The sequence below is a fragment of the Chrysemys picta genome, chromosome 4 (assembly GCF_011386835.1).
Source record: "Chrysemys picta bellii isolate R12L10 chromosome 4, ASM1138683v2, whole genome shotgun sequence".
Classification (NCBI taxonomy): domain Eukaryota; kingdom Metazoa; phylum Chordata; order Testudines; family Emydidae; genus Chrysemys; species Chrysemys picta.
In genome coordinates this window covers 18,094,051-18,111,346 of record NC_088794.1, presented here as the reverse complement: position 1 = coordinate 18,111,346, position 17,296 = coordinate 18,094,051, and the positions used below count along the sequence as shown (strand labels likewise).

At 43.9% G+C, this 17,296-nt stretch overlaps 1 protein-coding gene across 6 annotated transcripts; it reads right to left on the bottom strand.

Moving 5' to 3' along the window:
* Positions 1-7,322: 7,322 nt before the first annotated feature.
* Positions 7,323-17,011, bottom strand: C4H1orf116 (chromosome 4 C1orf116 homolog). Of its 6 annotated transcripts, none has more exons than XM_024109349.3 (4): positions 16,910-17,011; positions 12,230-12,381; positions 10,187-10,364; positions 7,323-9,610 (listed from the first exon to the last, which is right to left on the bottom strand). In XM_024109349.3, the coding sequence occupies exons 2-4, from the start codon at positions 12,320-12,322 to the stop codon at positions 8,238-8,240; spliced, it is 1,644 nt and encodes a 547-aa protein (XP_023965117.2). In that variant the 5' UTR covers positions 12,323-12,381; positions 16,910-17,011; the 3' UTR covers positions 7,323-8,237. The 6 variants fall into 6 exon arrangements, with proteins under 6 accessions (XP_023965117.2, XP_023965113.2, XP_023965112.2 ...); XM_024109345.3 differs by having other exon boundaries at positions 16,798-16,977; XM_024109344.3 differs by lacking the exon at positions 16,910-17,011 and adding an exon at positions 16,584-16,779.
* Positions 17,012-17,296: the final 285 nt, after the last annotated feature.

Here is a 17,296-nt window from a genome sequence, read left to right as displayed (position 1 = left end):
AAATATATAGGTTAGAGTGAAGGTAAATTCATTCTATACATGTAAGGATTATGAGTTGCATAAGGGATATTAAAAAAAAACTCTTTTGGCTCCCAGCAACTCATCCTGCCAGTGTTTATGGAACAATTACATCAATGAATGTAAGTGAAAGAATGTCATGACGGATGCTAAATTTCCCAGCCCCTACAGTAAACATCATTGAAAGAATATCTGTTGCTTTGTGTGTAAACTGTCTTCTGACCCAGCAGGTTTAAACTAGTCTGGGGCACAAATAGCAGCAAAAGAAGTTTCCACCCAGTTATGAACTCTTTACGCCATATACTTTGAAGTGCAAATGGTTCTCTTAAATGAAAAGGCAGCAAGTTAACCGAGAGAGAGGAGAAGAAATTAGGATGGTGCAGACTGCGTTTGTCAGGATGTATTAACACACAGTTATGCTCTGAAACGTGACTCTCTCAAGATGATATCAGGTGGCTCCATCTGTATTGACTCCCCATGTGTCCAGGCAAATTTCCTCACTTTACAAGTCCAAAGATGTTATCTGCTCCCTCCCCACCTGGGATCTGAAAAATCAAGATGGGTCCTGCCTTTCTCTTACATTATCACCAGTGATAGAGATCCTGCAGGCAGAATTTAGCTGGCATCTTTGGTGATGGAAATGTAAGGCAGAATGGAATCTAGCTCTCTCTCCCAGAGCTGTGTCCACCCTGATGGGTTGATCACACGAGGGCACTTTACCAGGATGGTTTTCGTTTACCTTTTAAACCCCAGTAAATAAGGGAAATCAGGCAGGTTTGATGTTTTATCATCAGCATGGTGTTCCCTTGGCTACCAGTGGGCTGGGAGCCTCACGTCCAAAGGTTACACGATTGGGCTGATGCTTCAGTGGAGCTGCACCCATTTACACAAGCTGTGGATCTGGCCCAATGACTGTAAACTGGAAAGGGCACTTAAAATAAGACGCAGCCTGATAGCGCTTTGCTCCGCCCTCTGGTGACACACAGCAGCAGATTTGTGGGAGAGCGCTGATGGGCTCCAGCAGAAACGTTGTTGATACCTCCCCCATGGAGTGAAAACCCTCGGCATTTCTCCCACATCCTTCCTCCCGGGGTGTCAAATCGTTTACTAATATTTAGTTCCGCCCTACACTAGGTAACCCGTAAGATAGGCACTTTACCGATGGACATACTAAGGTGAACAGAGGTCTTGTGGCTAGATGAAGATTACAAAGTGCATGAGTGAAAGAGCAGAAACTTTAGGGCAGGAATCCCAGTCCCCTGTTTTAATTTAGTAAAGGAAAAAAAGAATTCACACAGCTCTAAGAGGGGCTCAGAAGATACACATCTCAATCTCCCCTCTTAAATCACTCTGGGCCTAATTCACCACTACCTTGCACCTTCTCTAGTCATTTGCACCTGTGCAAAGAGGATGTAAAAAAGCCCTCCACTCAGAAAGGTAGCATTTTACTGCAGCAGTGCAAATGATCACACAAGGGGCAGGACAATGGAGATTCAGGCCTTGAGCGTTACGCTTCTCCCACTTTGTACTAAAAGAGGCTGACCTGAACTGTTTTCTTGTTAGTCCAGTTCTTCTGCAGACTTCCTCCAGCACTGTAAAACAGTTGAATATTGTTTGGGGTTCTGTAAAGGAGTTTGTACCCATCCATGACTCGTATGTCATGCATCTTAAAAAGAGTGTTGTTTTATTAGACCTATTTTAACAGATACCTAGGCAGCTTTAACCTAAAGGCAATCTGATCTTGTTTATCTAAGCAAAAAGGTGGAGTCTGCCAGTATTGCTCAAAGAGCTTTTGTGTCAAACAAAACCTTTGCTTGGTTATCAGCGTGATTTTGAAACAGAGGCACCATTCCAAAATGATCTTGGATAAAGGAAATATCTTAGGTGCAAAACGTTCCGTCTAATTAACTCCCGGGGGATATTATGGCATCATATCGGTCATGCAGTGTGGCAAAGTATCGGTTAAGTTTCCGGAGAGAGATTGCATGTCCAAAGTTTACACTACTATGCTGACACTTCAGTGCAGAGATGCCCATTTACAACAGCTGTGGATCTGGCCCATGGGATGTAAACTGAAAGGGAACTGCATAAAGTAAAAGCATGACCGCTTAACACCAACATAAGAGGTGCCACAGCGTCTCCTCTGCACGAACTCTAGCTGTCTGTGTGCTGTCAATGGGGTAAATTAGATCCCGATTCTTATCATGGGTGGGTGGCTGTGGGTGTTTTGTACCTCCAGCCTGGCAGCAGCTGCTACCTCTATCCTTCAAACAAACTGGGGCAACTTGGAGGCCAGTTTATATTATAGGGTCACTAGCAACCAAATTATTTATCCCCACAAGTCATCCTACTCCCACTGTGTCTGTGCTTCCAGAGCTGGGACATTGGAACAACAGGCACATATTCTTGCATGGTGCCACCTGGAGTTAAGCCCTCGTGTGTGTAATCAGTGTTGATAAGTGAATTCTTCTTTAGCAGGCAGGGTAGAGCTGAGCCACTCCGGTGATGTTATTTCAACAGCCAGGAAGGGCTCCCCAGGACCAATCTGCCCTCTCTACTTCTAGTTTGATCCAGCGTGACTCCAGCACAGAACACATGGCTTCAGACCAGCATGGCTGGGTGCGATCTGTTCCTAGGAGAGGCATGAGGAGGACAAGGGTGGGGTGGGACTGATGTGAATACAGGGTTTAGGAAAACAGACCACATCTTCCCTTGATCCCTGCTCAGGATGAGCCCAGAGGCACGTCCCCAAGCCAAGATCATCAGGTAGTTTAGGAGGTTGCATTGTGGGTCTCCAATACAAATAACTTGTCACATGACCCACTTGTAGTAGGAAAATGGAATCCAAGGACTAAACTCATCCCTTACTGGTGCCGGGACTGAGAAAGGGATGGGCCAGTTCAATAGGTTAAAGCAGTCATAATTTGTGCCCAGTTGCCCAAGTCTCTTACGGGCCTTGTAACCGCTGGAGAAGAGCTGTCCCAGCCCTACCACTTAGAATCCGTGCCTGCCTCCAATATGCATCTGACACAGAGGGCTGCAGCAGGAGGCTCCGTGGCTGCTTTGCAGCCCCTGTGGACCAGCATATCACAAGGCAACAGCAATGTGGACCCCTAGACTTGCTATACCTGGAATGGGCTCATAGTAGGCCTGATTCCAGGTTCAAAATTCAGTAGCAGGATTTTCACACCGGCCAAAGAGCTTTAGGAAAATTCACAAGCTCCTCCAGTGGGATCCAGTGTGTCTGCAGGATATTTCATACTGGGCAAACCAGAAAGGTTTCCAGCTAGGCACTGTTCAGTATAACTCACCTGCTTCATTTCCTCTCGACAGTGTGTGGGTTTGGGTTAATGCTGACCAGCCCACTACCAATTAAGATAATAGCTTACCTGCAAACCAACTTTGTTTTCATAAGCAGTAGTTTCTCAAGCATCTTTCTCTGACATTGTTTGGATTCTTTCCAAGGGATGATACTTTTCTTTTATTCATATTATTTTGTTTGCTTTCTTTTTCTGCTCTATTTTGTGGAGGGTTTTTAAAGGGGTAGGGAGCTGGACCCGTTGGTGGGGTTTGCAGGAAAAACACTTTTAAAAGAAAGATGGTCCCAATTCAAAATCCTAGCTCCTAATTTCCCCCCCCCCCCTAAACTTTGGAGTGACTAGAAACCTTGCTCTGAATATTGTAGCCTGCACCCTTCTCTACGTTTTTAAAACACCATGGCCCAGCTGTTTACCAATATTTAATCATGTTCCAACCAGCAGTACATGGTCTAAGTGGCTTAAGGCCCTAAGTGTCATTTGCAAAACTGGCAATGCCTACACACCTTTGAAAAATCTGGGCCTATTTGCATAATATTGACCTTACAAGGAATGTTGATTGCTTAATTTCACTGCCAGGTTAGCTGTCTTATCTCTGGCCTGTGACTTTCTGTAAATATTGCATGCAGTTGACATAGGTATTGTTAGGCTGCATGACATGTAGCTGTTAAATTTCCTGCTGGAATAAGGACACTTGCTTTATTCACCCAATTGAATCTTAAAAATGCAAAAACTTGAGAACAAGACTTCCCTGTGAGCAAACTGTAACATGCAGAAAGAGGCACTTGTATGCTGCTGGGTGGTGTGTCCTCAAAACACCAACATTCCTCATCAGCAAAGGTGGTCATTTGGGGCCCACTTCTCCTTTCGTCAGAAGAAAGGAGACATTTTAACTGACCCCTAGGGCACCAATGGCAGGACTCCCACTGGCCAAATTTTTGCAAAAGTGGTCATGGATTGTGACTGCCCAACTGTGCCTGATTTTCAGAGGTGAAGCCAATAGGACATGCAGCAGCTCGGTCCCTTTGAAAATCAGGACCAATGTATTAAAGGAGAAAACCTTCAAAAGGGCCCATCCAATTTAATTCCTTTTCGACAAGAATAGCCTGGGCAAAGCAAACAAAGCTTATGGTAAAATGAGATGAGATACTCTTGCTATCCATATCTCTTTAGTTCTTTTAGTTCCATACTTTTAATAAATTCATTAATTACACGTATAGACTGAGGAGTAAGCTCATACAAGAAAGTATGATTGGCGGAGCAGAGGTTGGTGATGGAAGGCTAGCTAAAAAAGCAAGTCTGTAGCAGAGCCTGGGTGGCAGAACAAACAGACTCAGATGAACTTTTAGGGGGGCAGGGCCGCCCAGGGTGGGGAGGGGCAAGTGGGGCAATTTGCCCCAGGCCCCAGGCCCCACAGGGGCCCCCATGAGAATGTAGTATTCTATAGTATTACAACTTTTTTTGTGGAAGGGGCCCCCAAAATTGCTTTGCCCCAGGCCCCCTGAATCCTCTGGTCAGCCCTGCTGGGGACAAAAAGGTTGCAGAGAAAAGCAGAGTTGTTTGTGGGAGGAGAGCACCATAGGAGCAAAAAGTCTGTAGCATTCACAGAACAAAGCATCTGTGGGTGGCTGAAAAGACACAGGAAATGATATGCACATTGAAGACAAGGATGTGGTATCTGGTATAGAAGGGCATGCAGGCCTCATTCCAGCCATCTTCTACTCTAGGAACTCTTTAACCTTGCATTTCTGGCACTAATAAGGTCACTCATCAGTTACTGTGGGAGATGCTATTTCCCCTCCAACAAATGTGGCTGCCTAAGGCTATGGGAAGAGTTGCTCAGGCTTACAAGTGTTCACATTAGAGCAGCGGAAGATCCCAGGAAGCCTAAGGGGATCAGTGTGACAGGTACAGTTTATGACTTTCAGCTCTGAGAGGAAATGTGTATTAGCCTCAGGGGCTTGAAGAGTAATCTGACACCTGTTTACCATGCTCTCCCTGCACCACACTTCTTGGGGGAGGGGAGGATGGCAAGGGAAGGCCAGCAGTAGAGTAAATGTATTAAATACCCCTTTTACATCTGGGAGGCGGAGTCTCAAATTCCCATAACTTGAACAAGTAACAGGGCCTCACCGTGACAGAAGGATGCTTTTTATGTAATAAAGTTGAAATATCCATTGATGGCATCAGCTTGTCTGAGCTTGTAAATCTGAAGCAATTTTTTTATTGCTACTACAACCATTTCTGTTCAGTTCTTTTACAGCGAGTTGCAGCATTCTGTACAAAAAGCCAGGCCACAGTAATTGGAAGAGCTTACAATAATAGAGGCAAGCCCCAGGAACATACAGACACTAGCTAGATACTGTGAAATATCAGAGAAATCCCTTCAGGGAAAGAGAACGACTAAACTAACTCAAGGCTGACAAGGGGAGAAAAATCTTCCCCCAGTGACATCATTAAAATGTAGAATAGTCTTCCAAGGAATTGGTTGGCACTAATGAGTTATAGAGGAGTGGAAGGGAACTCCTGGGTTAAAGTCCAGCTCCCTGCTATTGCAGGCAACCTCCTCAGACTGTCCAGGCTGGTCCTCCTAAATAAAAATGTACAGAGTAGCATTCAATCCTGAATTGGTAAGGGAAGCAGGCTGGCCCACCAGCTTTTTAAGGGTCTCAGCTCTCTGCCACACTACCTGGATCTTGCTATTCTAATAACGTGGGCTATGCATAGCTGTTGTCATGGCTCAAAAGTTGTCTAAGGTCCTGATCTCCAGATTAAAAAAAAAAAAAAAAAATTCTGGGCTGAGCGCAGAAGTTCATCAGAGTTAAAATGGTGATGCACTATATAACCAGAGAATTTTAGTTTAGTTGTGTAGAATAAGTGATGAGTAACTGAAGAAGAGCTGGGGGTGGGGGAAGAAATCTATTTGCAGCTGCCTTTTTGTTGAAATTTCACCTCCACTTTCTAGAAGCAGGAAACTTAAAAGAGGTGTGGCGGAGCATCCCGCCACTGGCCAGCCAGGAGAATGTGGGTTCTGACTGGTCCCTACCTGTGCTCCGGTCAGTACCTAGAGTCAGTTTGGAGGGGCAGGCGTTGCTCTTGGCTCAGCTGTGACATTGTGTAACACACGTTTCTCTCTCTCCTGCACGAAGGTCATCTGAGTGTAACACAAACACACGGTTCTGATCGTACAAAGGTTCGTGCTGTAGAGTGGAGATCAGAAAGTCCTAAACTGTAGTTGTCATGCTCACCAGCTCAGGCCTCCCAGGATTTTCTGTAGCGCTGATGTGATCACCCAGAAGCATGAGCAACTCTTCCTCTAACCTCAGGCAGCTACATCCACTGAAGGGAAAATATGGTCTTCCATAGTAACTGATGTATAACCATATGGGACATAGCATCCTGCCAGCAATGTGCCCAATGATTAATTAAGGGTTGACTATGTTGCTCCTGGATACATGCATCATTGCAAGTTTTGCCAAGTCAGGGCAAGGCGTCATTGCTCAGGCTCATTGCTCGTGAATAGATCCAATTAACCTATACAATTTTAAAAGTGTATTGTATGCGATGAACTTGGAGAGGAGGCCAAGCCCATAGCAGAGAAAGCTACCACTAAGGCTAAATCTACCACTTCTCTAGAGTCTAATGTGCTAGAATAACTAACTGACCCTATCAAGGTCAGTTCAGAAATTGACTCAAGTTTTGCTCTGGCTACCATCCAACGCAACCCTGCTTACTTTAGTGGGTTACACTTCGTATCACAGCAAGACCAGTAACTGCTGTCATATTATAGAAATGGAAGTAAATACCACATTAAAATAGTGCAACTTTTCAGGTTCTGCCACTCAAGTGCAGAGGGAACAGTTTCCGCATTGGTTCACTGCTCCAGGTTGAGATATTTAAGAATAAAACTTGTTCTTCCCACCCTCCGACACCTTACTGTTGAAACATACTGTCTTTTAAAGAGGAAATCCACAATATACAGTCATCTGGCCATTTAAAATAGTTTATTACCAAAATAAAAAACCTCTAAGATAAAAGGTGCATAACATAAAAGCTGACAAGGCATCAGCAGTAGTTTGCTCATACAGCTGGATATAATAAACCAGATGTCAGATAAAAGTTCATGAAAGCAAACAACAAAAATCAACTTCTGCTCATCTGTATTTTTCCTCATATTGGGCAGCAGTTCTGAATCGGATACCTATACAAGTTCTATTGCCAGTCATCTCTCAGGCAGACCCACATCAGGCACACTTACTGCTATCCAGGCTAAAATATCCAGATCCTGTTCATGCTGGCAGTTGCATATGCATCCCTCCCATTGGCTTCAGGAGGTACGTGCATGTGCCCAATGTGATGATCAGGTCCCAGAAAGCTTTGAATAAATGTTTTATAGTAATTTAAAAAAAAAAAACCCCACACACATCTGAGTCAAATCCTGCCATCCTGTCTTTCCCAGATTGGCTCCCCCCACCCCACCCAGCCACCACATGCCAGGAGTTCATGGTTTCCAAACAGTGAACATTTAGGGGAGCAAATGCAATAAAACATTTAGGGGAATGTTCCCATCCATATACTTATTCCCATTACATATAAATAATTATATACACTATATACATGTGATGTCTATTTAGCATGAAGCTTTGAATAATTCTAATGGCAGTATTAATTCAGGCCTGCCCTCCTGAGGCCCTGGAGGGGTAGAAATCAAACTGTGAAGATGCTCATTTTCATACTGTCAGTTCAGAGTGTGCAGAATTAATCTAAGTGTGCCTAGAACCCTGTTACAAGACTTTCCTGTATTCACCCACAGTTTGTCCCATTTTGCTTAAGAGGAAGGACAGAAGTTCCTGTATTCATAGCATAAAAGCATAAGTGAATTTGCACAAAGTGTTCAATTGTTTATTCCTTCAGTAGGCCAAGTTTTTTCAGAGCTTCCCGCCGGTTTTCATCTGTAGCTCCTTTAGGGGTGATTTTTACACTGACACAAGTAGGCCGGGGAAACTTCAGCAACGGGTAAGATTTGCGCTTGTCACTTTTCCCTGGCTCCTCGTTATCAGTTTTGGATGCTTTGAGTTCGATAAAGTCTTCCCTTGTGCCGAGGGAAGCTGGGCGTGTTCGGTTATTCCTGATAACACTGGGAGCCGCCATCTTAAGGACGGATGTTTTGCCAAGTGAGCTGCTGTCCATGTTCTGGTCCTTGCTGCTCAGACCTATGCCTGAACGCTCCAAGGTCCTGGATTTGATGGTCTGTCTCAAGCCAGGAGCAGTGCTCTCTGCTGGATTTAAACCTGGAGCATGTTGTTGATCAGGTTTCCCATTCACAGGAACATCAGTTCCATCATCACTGTTTAAGTTATCCCTACTACCAGCCCTAGGAATGAGGACAGGGTTTGGTTTGGGAGCAGTAGGAGGTCTGACAACATGGACTTTAGATTCCCTTCCTTTATCATGTAGGAGTCCCAACTTCTCCAACGCCTCCCACCTTGCCCTTTCCTGCTTTTCCACAGAAGAGTCACTGGTGTTGGATTTGTGCTTGGGTGAAGATGGAGAAGGCCCTTTTCTATTGTGATGGGGGTCTACGAGTGGTGCTGGGCTGATTTTGCTAGGTTTCAGGATAATATTTGGTGGCAGTTTTCTTGGCTTTGGGGCTGTGGGAGGCCCTGGCTTGATGTTTGAATCCAGAGAAGCTTCTTTTGAGGGTGATTTCTCTTGGTTTCCTTGAAGATCAGGGGCTCCTTCTCTTCCCTGCTCACGATGTTTCTTTTCCTCTTTCAGTGGCAGCCTTGCATTCTCTGGGGCAGAATGCTGTGATGCAACTTCAACTTCATTCCCCATTGCTTCCTCAGCTTTTCCCTTTACCTCCAAATTATTAGGTAGTAGCTCATCTTCACTGCCATTGCCAGACCCCTTGCTTCTGGAATCCTGGAAGGGTTCAGGGGGGCAGATAATTATAGACTCCAAGTCTGATGGCTTCATCTGAGTACTCATGCTGGGCTGGTGATTTGACTTGTCCTCAACCCCCCTTTTCTTGGGCATCTTCCATGAAGACTTCCCTGGTTCTTGAGCTGTTGGAATTGGACCATCAGGGACGTCAGCTGCTTTGCTGACAGAAACCTTGATGGTTGTTTGTGCACTTCCTGCATTGACACTCCTTGGAAGGCTGCGGTAGCCTGAGCTTGTAACCCCCACTGGAGCAGAACTTGAGAGAAGAGATCCATGTTCTACTTCATGTCGCTGACCAAAACTCTCAGCGGGAGACCTACTGTCCAAATCTAGACAAAAAAATAAGTTAAGCGTGCAGCTATATGCAGAGCAGTGTATCAAGACCACCCACTAGTTACATACAGAGCTAACCTTTTTAATAGGGCTGCCAATGGAACAGAGCCAAGATACCCAACTTAAAAGACTTACTAGGGGCATGTTAGCGGTAGGGAGGCTAATATTTTCTTATTGCAAAGATAGTAAGTTTGCAGTTAGTGACACACACATTGCCTGATGAGTCCTAGAGATTAACATTCAATATTTTCCAGTGTCAACAGCATATAGATATTTTGTCCTACAGTTTTGCAGACTAGCTGTTTACCTTTACCAGGACAACCAGCAGGCTCTTCTCCAAGGGTAACCTACACTAGGTGCACTGGAGAGACAAAAACCTTTAGTCCCTTCTCCCCACCCCAGCACAGATTTTTCTAGTCAATTGTGTACTACCAGGTGTTTACTGTATGAGGGAAGCTGGGACAACATTCTGTCCCCCCCTACTAAGATTTTCTGCATCACAGGGCTTTCAGTCCTGGCCACAGTCCAGGCCCTGAGTTCTCTGGGGTTCAGAATGCAAGTTTTAACCTTACTTTTTGGAACAACATCTCTCTTCGGCCATGTCCTGGGGAGCTTAGAACGTTCAGCATAATTGATCTCATCAGCAGAAACCCCACTGTCTGCTTCCGTATCCAGAGAATCAATAGTTTCTTCTAGGAACATCAAACATTCCTTTTCCTCCACAGATAAGTAGTCATAGCTGTTATCACTCTAAAAAAAACAAACCACAAATGGGGAAATTAGGCATAATGCTACTTACAATAGTATTTCTAGTTTAAATTAAGCCAAGGACAGCTCTCTCCCGCAGGATCTAACTGTTGAATACCCAGAAACTGCCAGTCTGCCTAGTGACAACCACTCACCACCAGAAGCACTACTTAAGGGCAACCTCATTTGGCAATATAATCAAACAGCCTCTGAGGATTTGGCATTCCCAATCAAGCAATTAGAATCATGCTCCCGGCAGCAGCCACTAACTTTCCTTTGAAGCATCAGTAATCCCGTAACACATTTGGCTGGCTAGTTGTACTCTGGACAAGCCACATTTGTATGGATCAGCCATATTGAATTTTGGAAACTTGTCTAAGCATCCAGAAATTCAGAGGTCTTATGAGTATGATGGCTTCTCTCCATGCTCTCTAACCCCCCCCCCCACCCCCTTTTCAACAAGCACGATAGGATCCGGCTCAGTTATCACTGGACTGTAAGCAACTCTTCTTCTGCGTCACATCAAGCCTTAGTGTCCGGGCCAAGGTAAGATGCTATTCGACTCTAACGCATCGTTAGAGGCCTATAAAATTGAAGGCATGGAAGGGGGAAAACTGCATTAGGCATGACACACAAGTCTCCACCTTGGAAAAAACTCCCTTATTTTAGAAAAAGGCATCAAGCTGGATCTGGTATCATACAGCAACTATTTGCCCATCCCTATTAGTTATAAACAGGTCTATTTCTGGTGTGCAATAGCATGGAGGGTCTGTTCAGTACAGAATTGCAGTGACTTCATTGCAATATGCTCCAAGTCCAAGAGGAATAATTGGTCTCCCTAATCCTGGAATGTGTTTGATACAAACTAGCCCTAATGGATGGGTGCAAATGATTTTCACTGTCTAATGGGCCAAATTCATCACTGGTTTCATTACTGACTTAGTTGGAATTAAATCAAAGTGGAGTGTGGTTTAATTCATGTCTCCTTTAGATTAACTTGGCATCAATTTGTTAGAGTTAGTCACACTTTGGTCCCTCTCAGGAGATCTAGCCAGCTAGACTCCTCCTACCCAATGAACTGTGTGTGGGCCCTGCCGCCTGACACAACCCACTCTGGATTCAAGGCTCTAGCAATTCAGAAGAGGCAAAATGATAGTCCCCACTGGCCAAGCCATTCTGAGCTACACAAAGCTCAGCACATCGGCAAACACAGCCAACCTGCACATCAGTTGGGAGCAGGTGATCGGCTTGTTTTGTAAACTTAAGTTTGCCACTGATAGATCTTCCCTACACTCTCCCATTGTACTACCATCTGGGAGCTCCATAACGTATAGATCTTGAGCAATACCACCGCAGTTCAACTGCCAAGTGTTAAGATTGCTTTGGAGCCAGAGAAGGAGTTTGGCATCATAATTCAGCTGTACTGATTCGTGCCTGTGGTGATGAGTCTTTTATAGGACTGTGCTTCACTCCCTTTGCTTAGGCTAAGAGATCGCCTGTGTTTGTGCTGCACAATGGTTTGAGAGAGAGCATGAAAAAACGATGAGGAGTCAGGGGGCACCTTAGACTAAGATTTATTTGGGCATAAGCTTTTGTGCCTAAAAAACCCACTTCAGATGCATGGAGTGAAAAAACTAAACTCTTTGGGGGCAGGAACCATCCTTTTGTTCCATGTTTATACAGTAACTAATACAATGGGGTCCTGATCCATCACAGGGGCTTCTTCATGCTACTCCAGTATAAATATGTATTTAAAAAAAAATGGAACAGAGCACTTTCTGCCTACCTAGAATCCCTCCTTCAGAACTTACAGGGCGCCACAGCTGCTAGCCATGAAAAATAAAGGTTACTTTAAAATGTTTACTTACAAATTCAGAGTGGCTTGAGTTAGTGCTGACCATGCTGTCACAACTGCCAGAATCTTGACCAGCTGTCTCTAGCCACAAATCCTCTTTCGGCATAACACAAATCACTGCGGCAAGAACTTCCAGGAGCAGGTGTAGCGTAGTTCCAACTCAAGCTGCAGAAAGAGCATGATGTGTTAAGTGTTGCATTAGTTCTGCCCAGAACTTGCTTGCACCAATTCAGACGCATCAGCAATATTAGCATTCAACTCTAAGGAAGCAATGAGGACTTCAGATCGGTTTGATTTGGCCAGCCTTCTGTTCTGAAAGACTGTTCACAAGTTAGTGACTTAAAAAAAAAATAGAAGTCACCTGGAAGACTCTAGAGCTCAATAGATGTGTAATAGGGTAAATGCCACCAATAGGCCACCAATTCAAATCAAGCCCATCTCTATCCACTGACAGTCTAGGGGTCTCTGCAACATGGGTAAGGTAGTGATTAACGGGCAAGAGAAAAGAAAGCCAGAGAGTAAAAGCAATGCCATGGTTAGTTCTCCGCTCGGCTCAGTCCACGTGCTGGGATGGGATGAAGCAATTTCTGAAATTGTGCTGACCACTTTGTCCTTGTCACCACTTGCTGTTTGAACATTTTTTAGTGCTGGTTCAACTGCATCCATTGGCAGAAGAGGGTAAAATTCGTAGCATAGACAAGACTGAAAAAAAACATAGCCAAGGTATTTTGAAGAGTTTAACAGGTGAGGCGTAAATCTTACCAGCCTGCTAACTGAACTAGCAGCACGTTGCTTTGCCATGAGCTTCCTCTTTGCAAGGTGCTAGTTTTCTTCCACCCCACACCTCCAAATGATGCAAGTTTGTCAGCTGCCACAGGGAGAGGTGCTTGTTTACCTAAGTCATGCGTTTGGGTGGGTGTGTTCATGGCATAGCCTGTGCAAAGAAGAGCACCTCACAGAGGTTCCTTGTTCTCACTGGAGAAAGAGACATGCCAGTAATGCCAAGAGGAAAGGGTTTTGCTTCAGACAGCGCAAGATTGCTAAGGGTCTCTGTGAAACTGGATTAGGAAGTCCAGATAAACTGTAGTAACTCATTTAATGGGACTGTGGGTGTAGTGAGAGCTTTGATTGGGGAAAAAAAATTATGGAAGTTGGAATTCAGAGACATATGCAGATGTACTTTTTCCCTTGAATCAGTGAAATTCCATTTACGTACAAAACATAGAACTCCTCTTTCATCCTAGGATTTAAAGCACTGTACAGAGTGGGAGTAAATTATCCCCCTTTTCCCACATAAAGGATCAGAGGCTAAGCAACTTGCTCAAGTCCCACAGCAAGGCAGTAGCAGAGCTGAGAATGGAACAATGGTTTCTCTCCCTACTCTAGCCACTAGACCATGCTGCCTTGTGACCACACGGTCACAAACTCCATAATTAAATCTGTGACCAGCCCTGCATCATAAAACTTATTGCCAACCCCACCCTCTACACATTCTAAACGTCATCCAGCCACTGATCAATATCGTTTCCTCCCATCATGGGCAACTGGTCTTGAGACTAAAATCAGATCTCTAACTCACATTTGTTAGGACCATGACAGTCAATGTGTTACTGATATTGCCTATTTTGTGATTTATTGTATGACAAGCCCTCTAAGTCCAACATGCCAAAATGACCACTGCAGAGACATTGTCACAGCTAATAGAAATAGCTAGGAAATTATAACTGATGGATACACAGCCCATATGCAATGGCTGCTTTTCTAGAGGTCACTTCTTCCCCTGATACCAGCAGGTATTTGAAGGTTTCTAGGCTAATAGATTTAAGATAGAGGCTAAACTCAAGTGTATCGTTATCAGTAATTGGCTCCCAAGAGACTTCCAGCTCCTTACACCTGGTGGCAAGTTCAGACGAGTGGGTTGTTTTAAACATGTTGCTTTTAGACAAGTTTGTATGTACAGTATCCAGTGACAACGCTTTATGGAGGCAGAGAAAACACTAAGTAGTTCAGCAAAAGTGAAGCCATGAAATTTGAAATGGAGGTCAAATGTCGACTGAGAATGAGAGGGCCTTTCATAGGCTTAACACTAGAATGCATTGCTAAGGATTTAGGGGGTGTGAAACTCAGGTTAAAAAAAGGCTAAAAGTTTAGCTTAAAAAAGGTGTAGTTATTTATAGCCATAAAATCTGAGACATTAAATATTAACGTTCTGAAACACAGCTCAGTGATGTTGCATATTTAAAAGAGAGTGATACATATTTTCCAGATGCATACTGCCTGTTCTTCAGAGAGAGGAAAAGGGCGGGGCCACAAATACTTAATCCACTAAAAACCACAGCCGGTATTACCCACCAGAAGAAAAGGCAAAGCAATTCTTTGTAGTGTAACCTGGTGTGGCCTTCAGCAATGTGGCAGCTGGCTTTTTTTAAAACAGCATCAGGAAGCCACATCTAGTAATACAGGATTAGTCAGACTGAGACTGCTGTATGCCTTGAGAGATCATATCTCCTACGGTGTGTATTGGAATTTATTCTCTATCTTTATTCAGGAAACACTAAAAAATTCTCAATTTAATGTTTGATAAAGTATTCTTTTAAATAAAACACCACCCTTTGGTCTAGGACAGCAGGTAGTTTTTACAGCCAGCTGTCCAACAGTTTGGCAGTATGAGGACAAGGTTGAGTGTAAGGGACCCTAGGACATTATGGGATCTATGACTTAGTAATGCTAACAATGCAAGAAGCCACATGCTAACATTAGTTTGAATGAGACCCACAAGTTTGCTTCAGTGGTACTTGTAACCTCTTCATTAGTTCCCCACCCATAAACATTTAGGAGTGAATTGGTTTTTGTGGGAAGTCAAAGTCTTACACCGACTTGTGTGATGGCTGAAACCTGAAGTGGCTAGTTCAAGCCAGCTTCAACAGAAACAATGCCCTGTGACCAGTTACATGTCACAAACAACAAAATACAGGCTCTCCAAACTTGAACACAAGAGCTTTAGGTTCTATATAAAGAGGTATAAGTCACTCTTTGTGAAGAGGCCTAAATTCATCTAATTATTAGGAACAAAAAGTTCACCTGGATCTGTATCACAGCCACAAATATGGCATTTACAAAAATATACAACTAACCACCATACAGAGTTGCATGATTACCACACATGGTCTCATTTGTTCTTTAGGGCAAAGCTGGGGAAGAAAAGCATTCTGGACTACCAAAGACACACACACACACACTTACGGGGAAGATCAAAGCTGCCAAAAATGGAAAGAACAATAATTTGAGTTTACCTTCTAGGTTCTCTCCCCCCCATGATCTTACATCATGAACTTCAACTCACTATAGCTGGTCAAAAAGTGACAAGAAAAATTGAGACATGTTTCCCCCCTTTAGCAAGGTTCAAAATAGTTATCAAAAACTTTCCCATTTACACCCCCCCCAAAAAAAGGGACCAGCAAACTACATTTCTGTAACCATTTTGATTTTTTTAAAACTATGAGAAACTAAATTTCAACAATACCCAACTTCTCTACTTTTTTTTCGTTTGAGGAAAAAAAGCCATTTTCCCAACAAGAATCAAGTTTAACCATAAAAATCCAAATAAATAAATGCAGTTAGCTGTATTGCTACAACTACCCTTCAAAGCTTTGACCCGCAATGCAACACTTAATTCTGTATATCAAGGCAGTTTTTAATGCAGCTACTAACACGAGTATTAGTGACACAACTATTTGAGCAACACATTCATGAAGCTTTTTTTGGCTAGGGCAGAGCAAGTACACAAAACATGCACTTTACACACAGGTGCAAAGGGCATGATCCCATTCAACAGACCACTTCCACAAGCACAAAAAAGTTTAACTAAAAATCTTGGCAGCTAAAGGTGCAACTCCTTTTAGTTCTACAACAACAGGATCAGAGGTATCAAGGCTCATGCTGAAAGGAGATGGGAGCTACTGTCACACCAGTTCCTCTTGGTTACATAAATAGATCTAATTGATAAGTTTTTCTTGTTTGCTTCTAACTAGCATAGGAAACTGTTAAGAACACCAGGTGCTTCTAACTTAGAAGAAATTAAAGACTCCCCCCACCTCCCAAACTACTGGTCATAAAACCATTTTAATTTTTAGGGTCTAGAAGCTAAAAACCCAGAGTAAAATCTTGACTTGGAGTCAATGGGATTTACATTCCACCCTTGTAAGTTTTATCTCCCACTCTCACCAGCCTTCTTCCTAGAAACCAGGCAGAATAAACTATTACTTGTCACTCATTAGACGCTTTTAACTTCTGTCACCAAAGCTGGTAGCAGAGGAACCTTTCCCCAGCACGAATAACGAAGCAGTGAGAAATCTAGAAAGCTTTACCAGAAATTCTACCCCCAAGGGATTTCACCTGGTCGGCAGCCCCTGCAGAGCAGGCAGATTGCAGCAGCAGATATTGAAATGGCAGGGAGGAAATCTGAGTAAGACTCAAAGGCCCTTTCCCAAACTCCTATTCCACCCTACTCCTCCCCTCAACTGTCCCGGAATCTCTCCACTTTATGTTAAACAAATACAGCTCAGTTAGAGATTAACTCACCTTAACTATGAGAGAGAGAGCAGGATCAAAAGTCTGTTTCTCTAAGCAAGGAACTGAAACCCCAAACAAACTCCTCCTATTCTGTTCTGCTTATGACCTATCACTGACTTACCTGGACAGGTATGCCTCACCCACCCGACTGTTGACTGCCACCCAATCACAAATCCTCCTCCCAACTTCTCATTCCAGCTGTTCTCAAAAGTAAGGAGGGAGGGAGGGGCTTGATGTGGGGGTGGGATGAAAGTCATCTTCACCAATCAAAGCTCTTGGCCTCACACCGTGCCAGCCAATGAGATCGGAGGGTGGGGTACACCTTGTGGCAGCTTGAGAGGGGCTGAGTGCAGCAAAAAGGGCTCTGGTAGTCAGTTGAGGGAAGGGGGGAGGCTAAACAGACAGGTGAACAAATGTAAGTTAAACTAATTTCTCAACTGTCATGAGAAGCTTCTTCGCTGCTCCTAAGTGGGGCAATTTTCTCTCCCCTTTCCTTTGTCAATGGCTT

Bases quoted from the DNA above. Each gene is read 5' to 3' on its own strand.
- C4H1orf116 (XM_024109349.3), bottom strand. From the start codon at position 12,322: ATGCCGAAAGAGGATTTGTGGCTAGAGACAGCTGGTCAAGATTCTGGC. The intron at 10,365-12,229 runs GTAAGTAAACAT...TGTTTTTTTTAG, and splicing joins ACTCAAGCCACTCTGAATTT to AGTGATAACAGCTATGACTA. The intron at 9,611-10,186 runs GTAAGGTTAAAA...TTTTTTGTCTAG, and splicing joins GAGAGATGTTGTTCCAAAAA to ATTTGGACAGTAGGTCTCCC.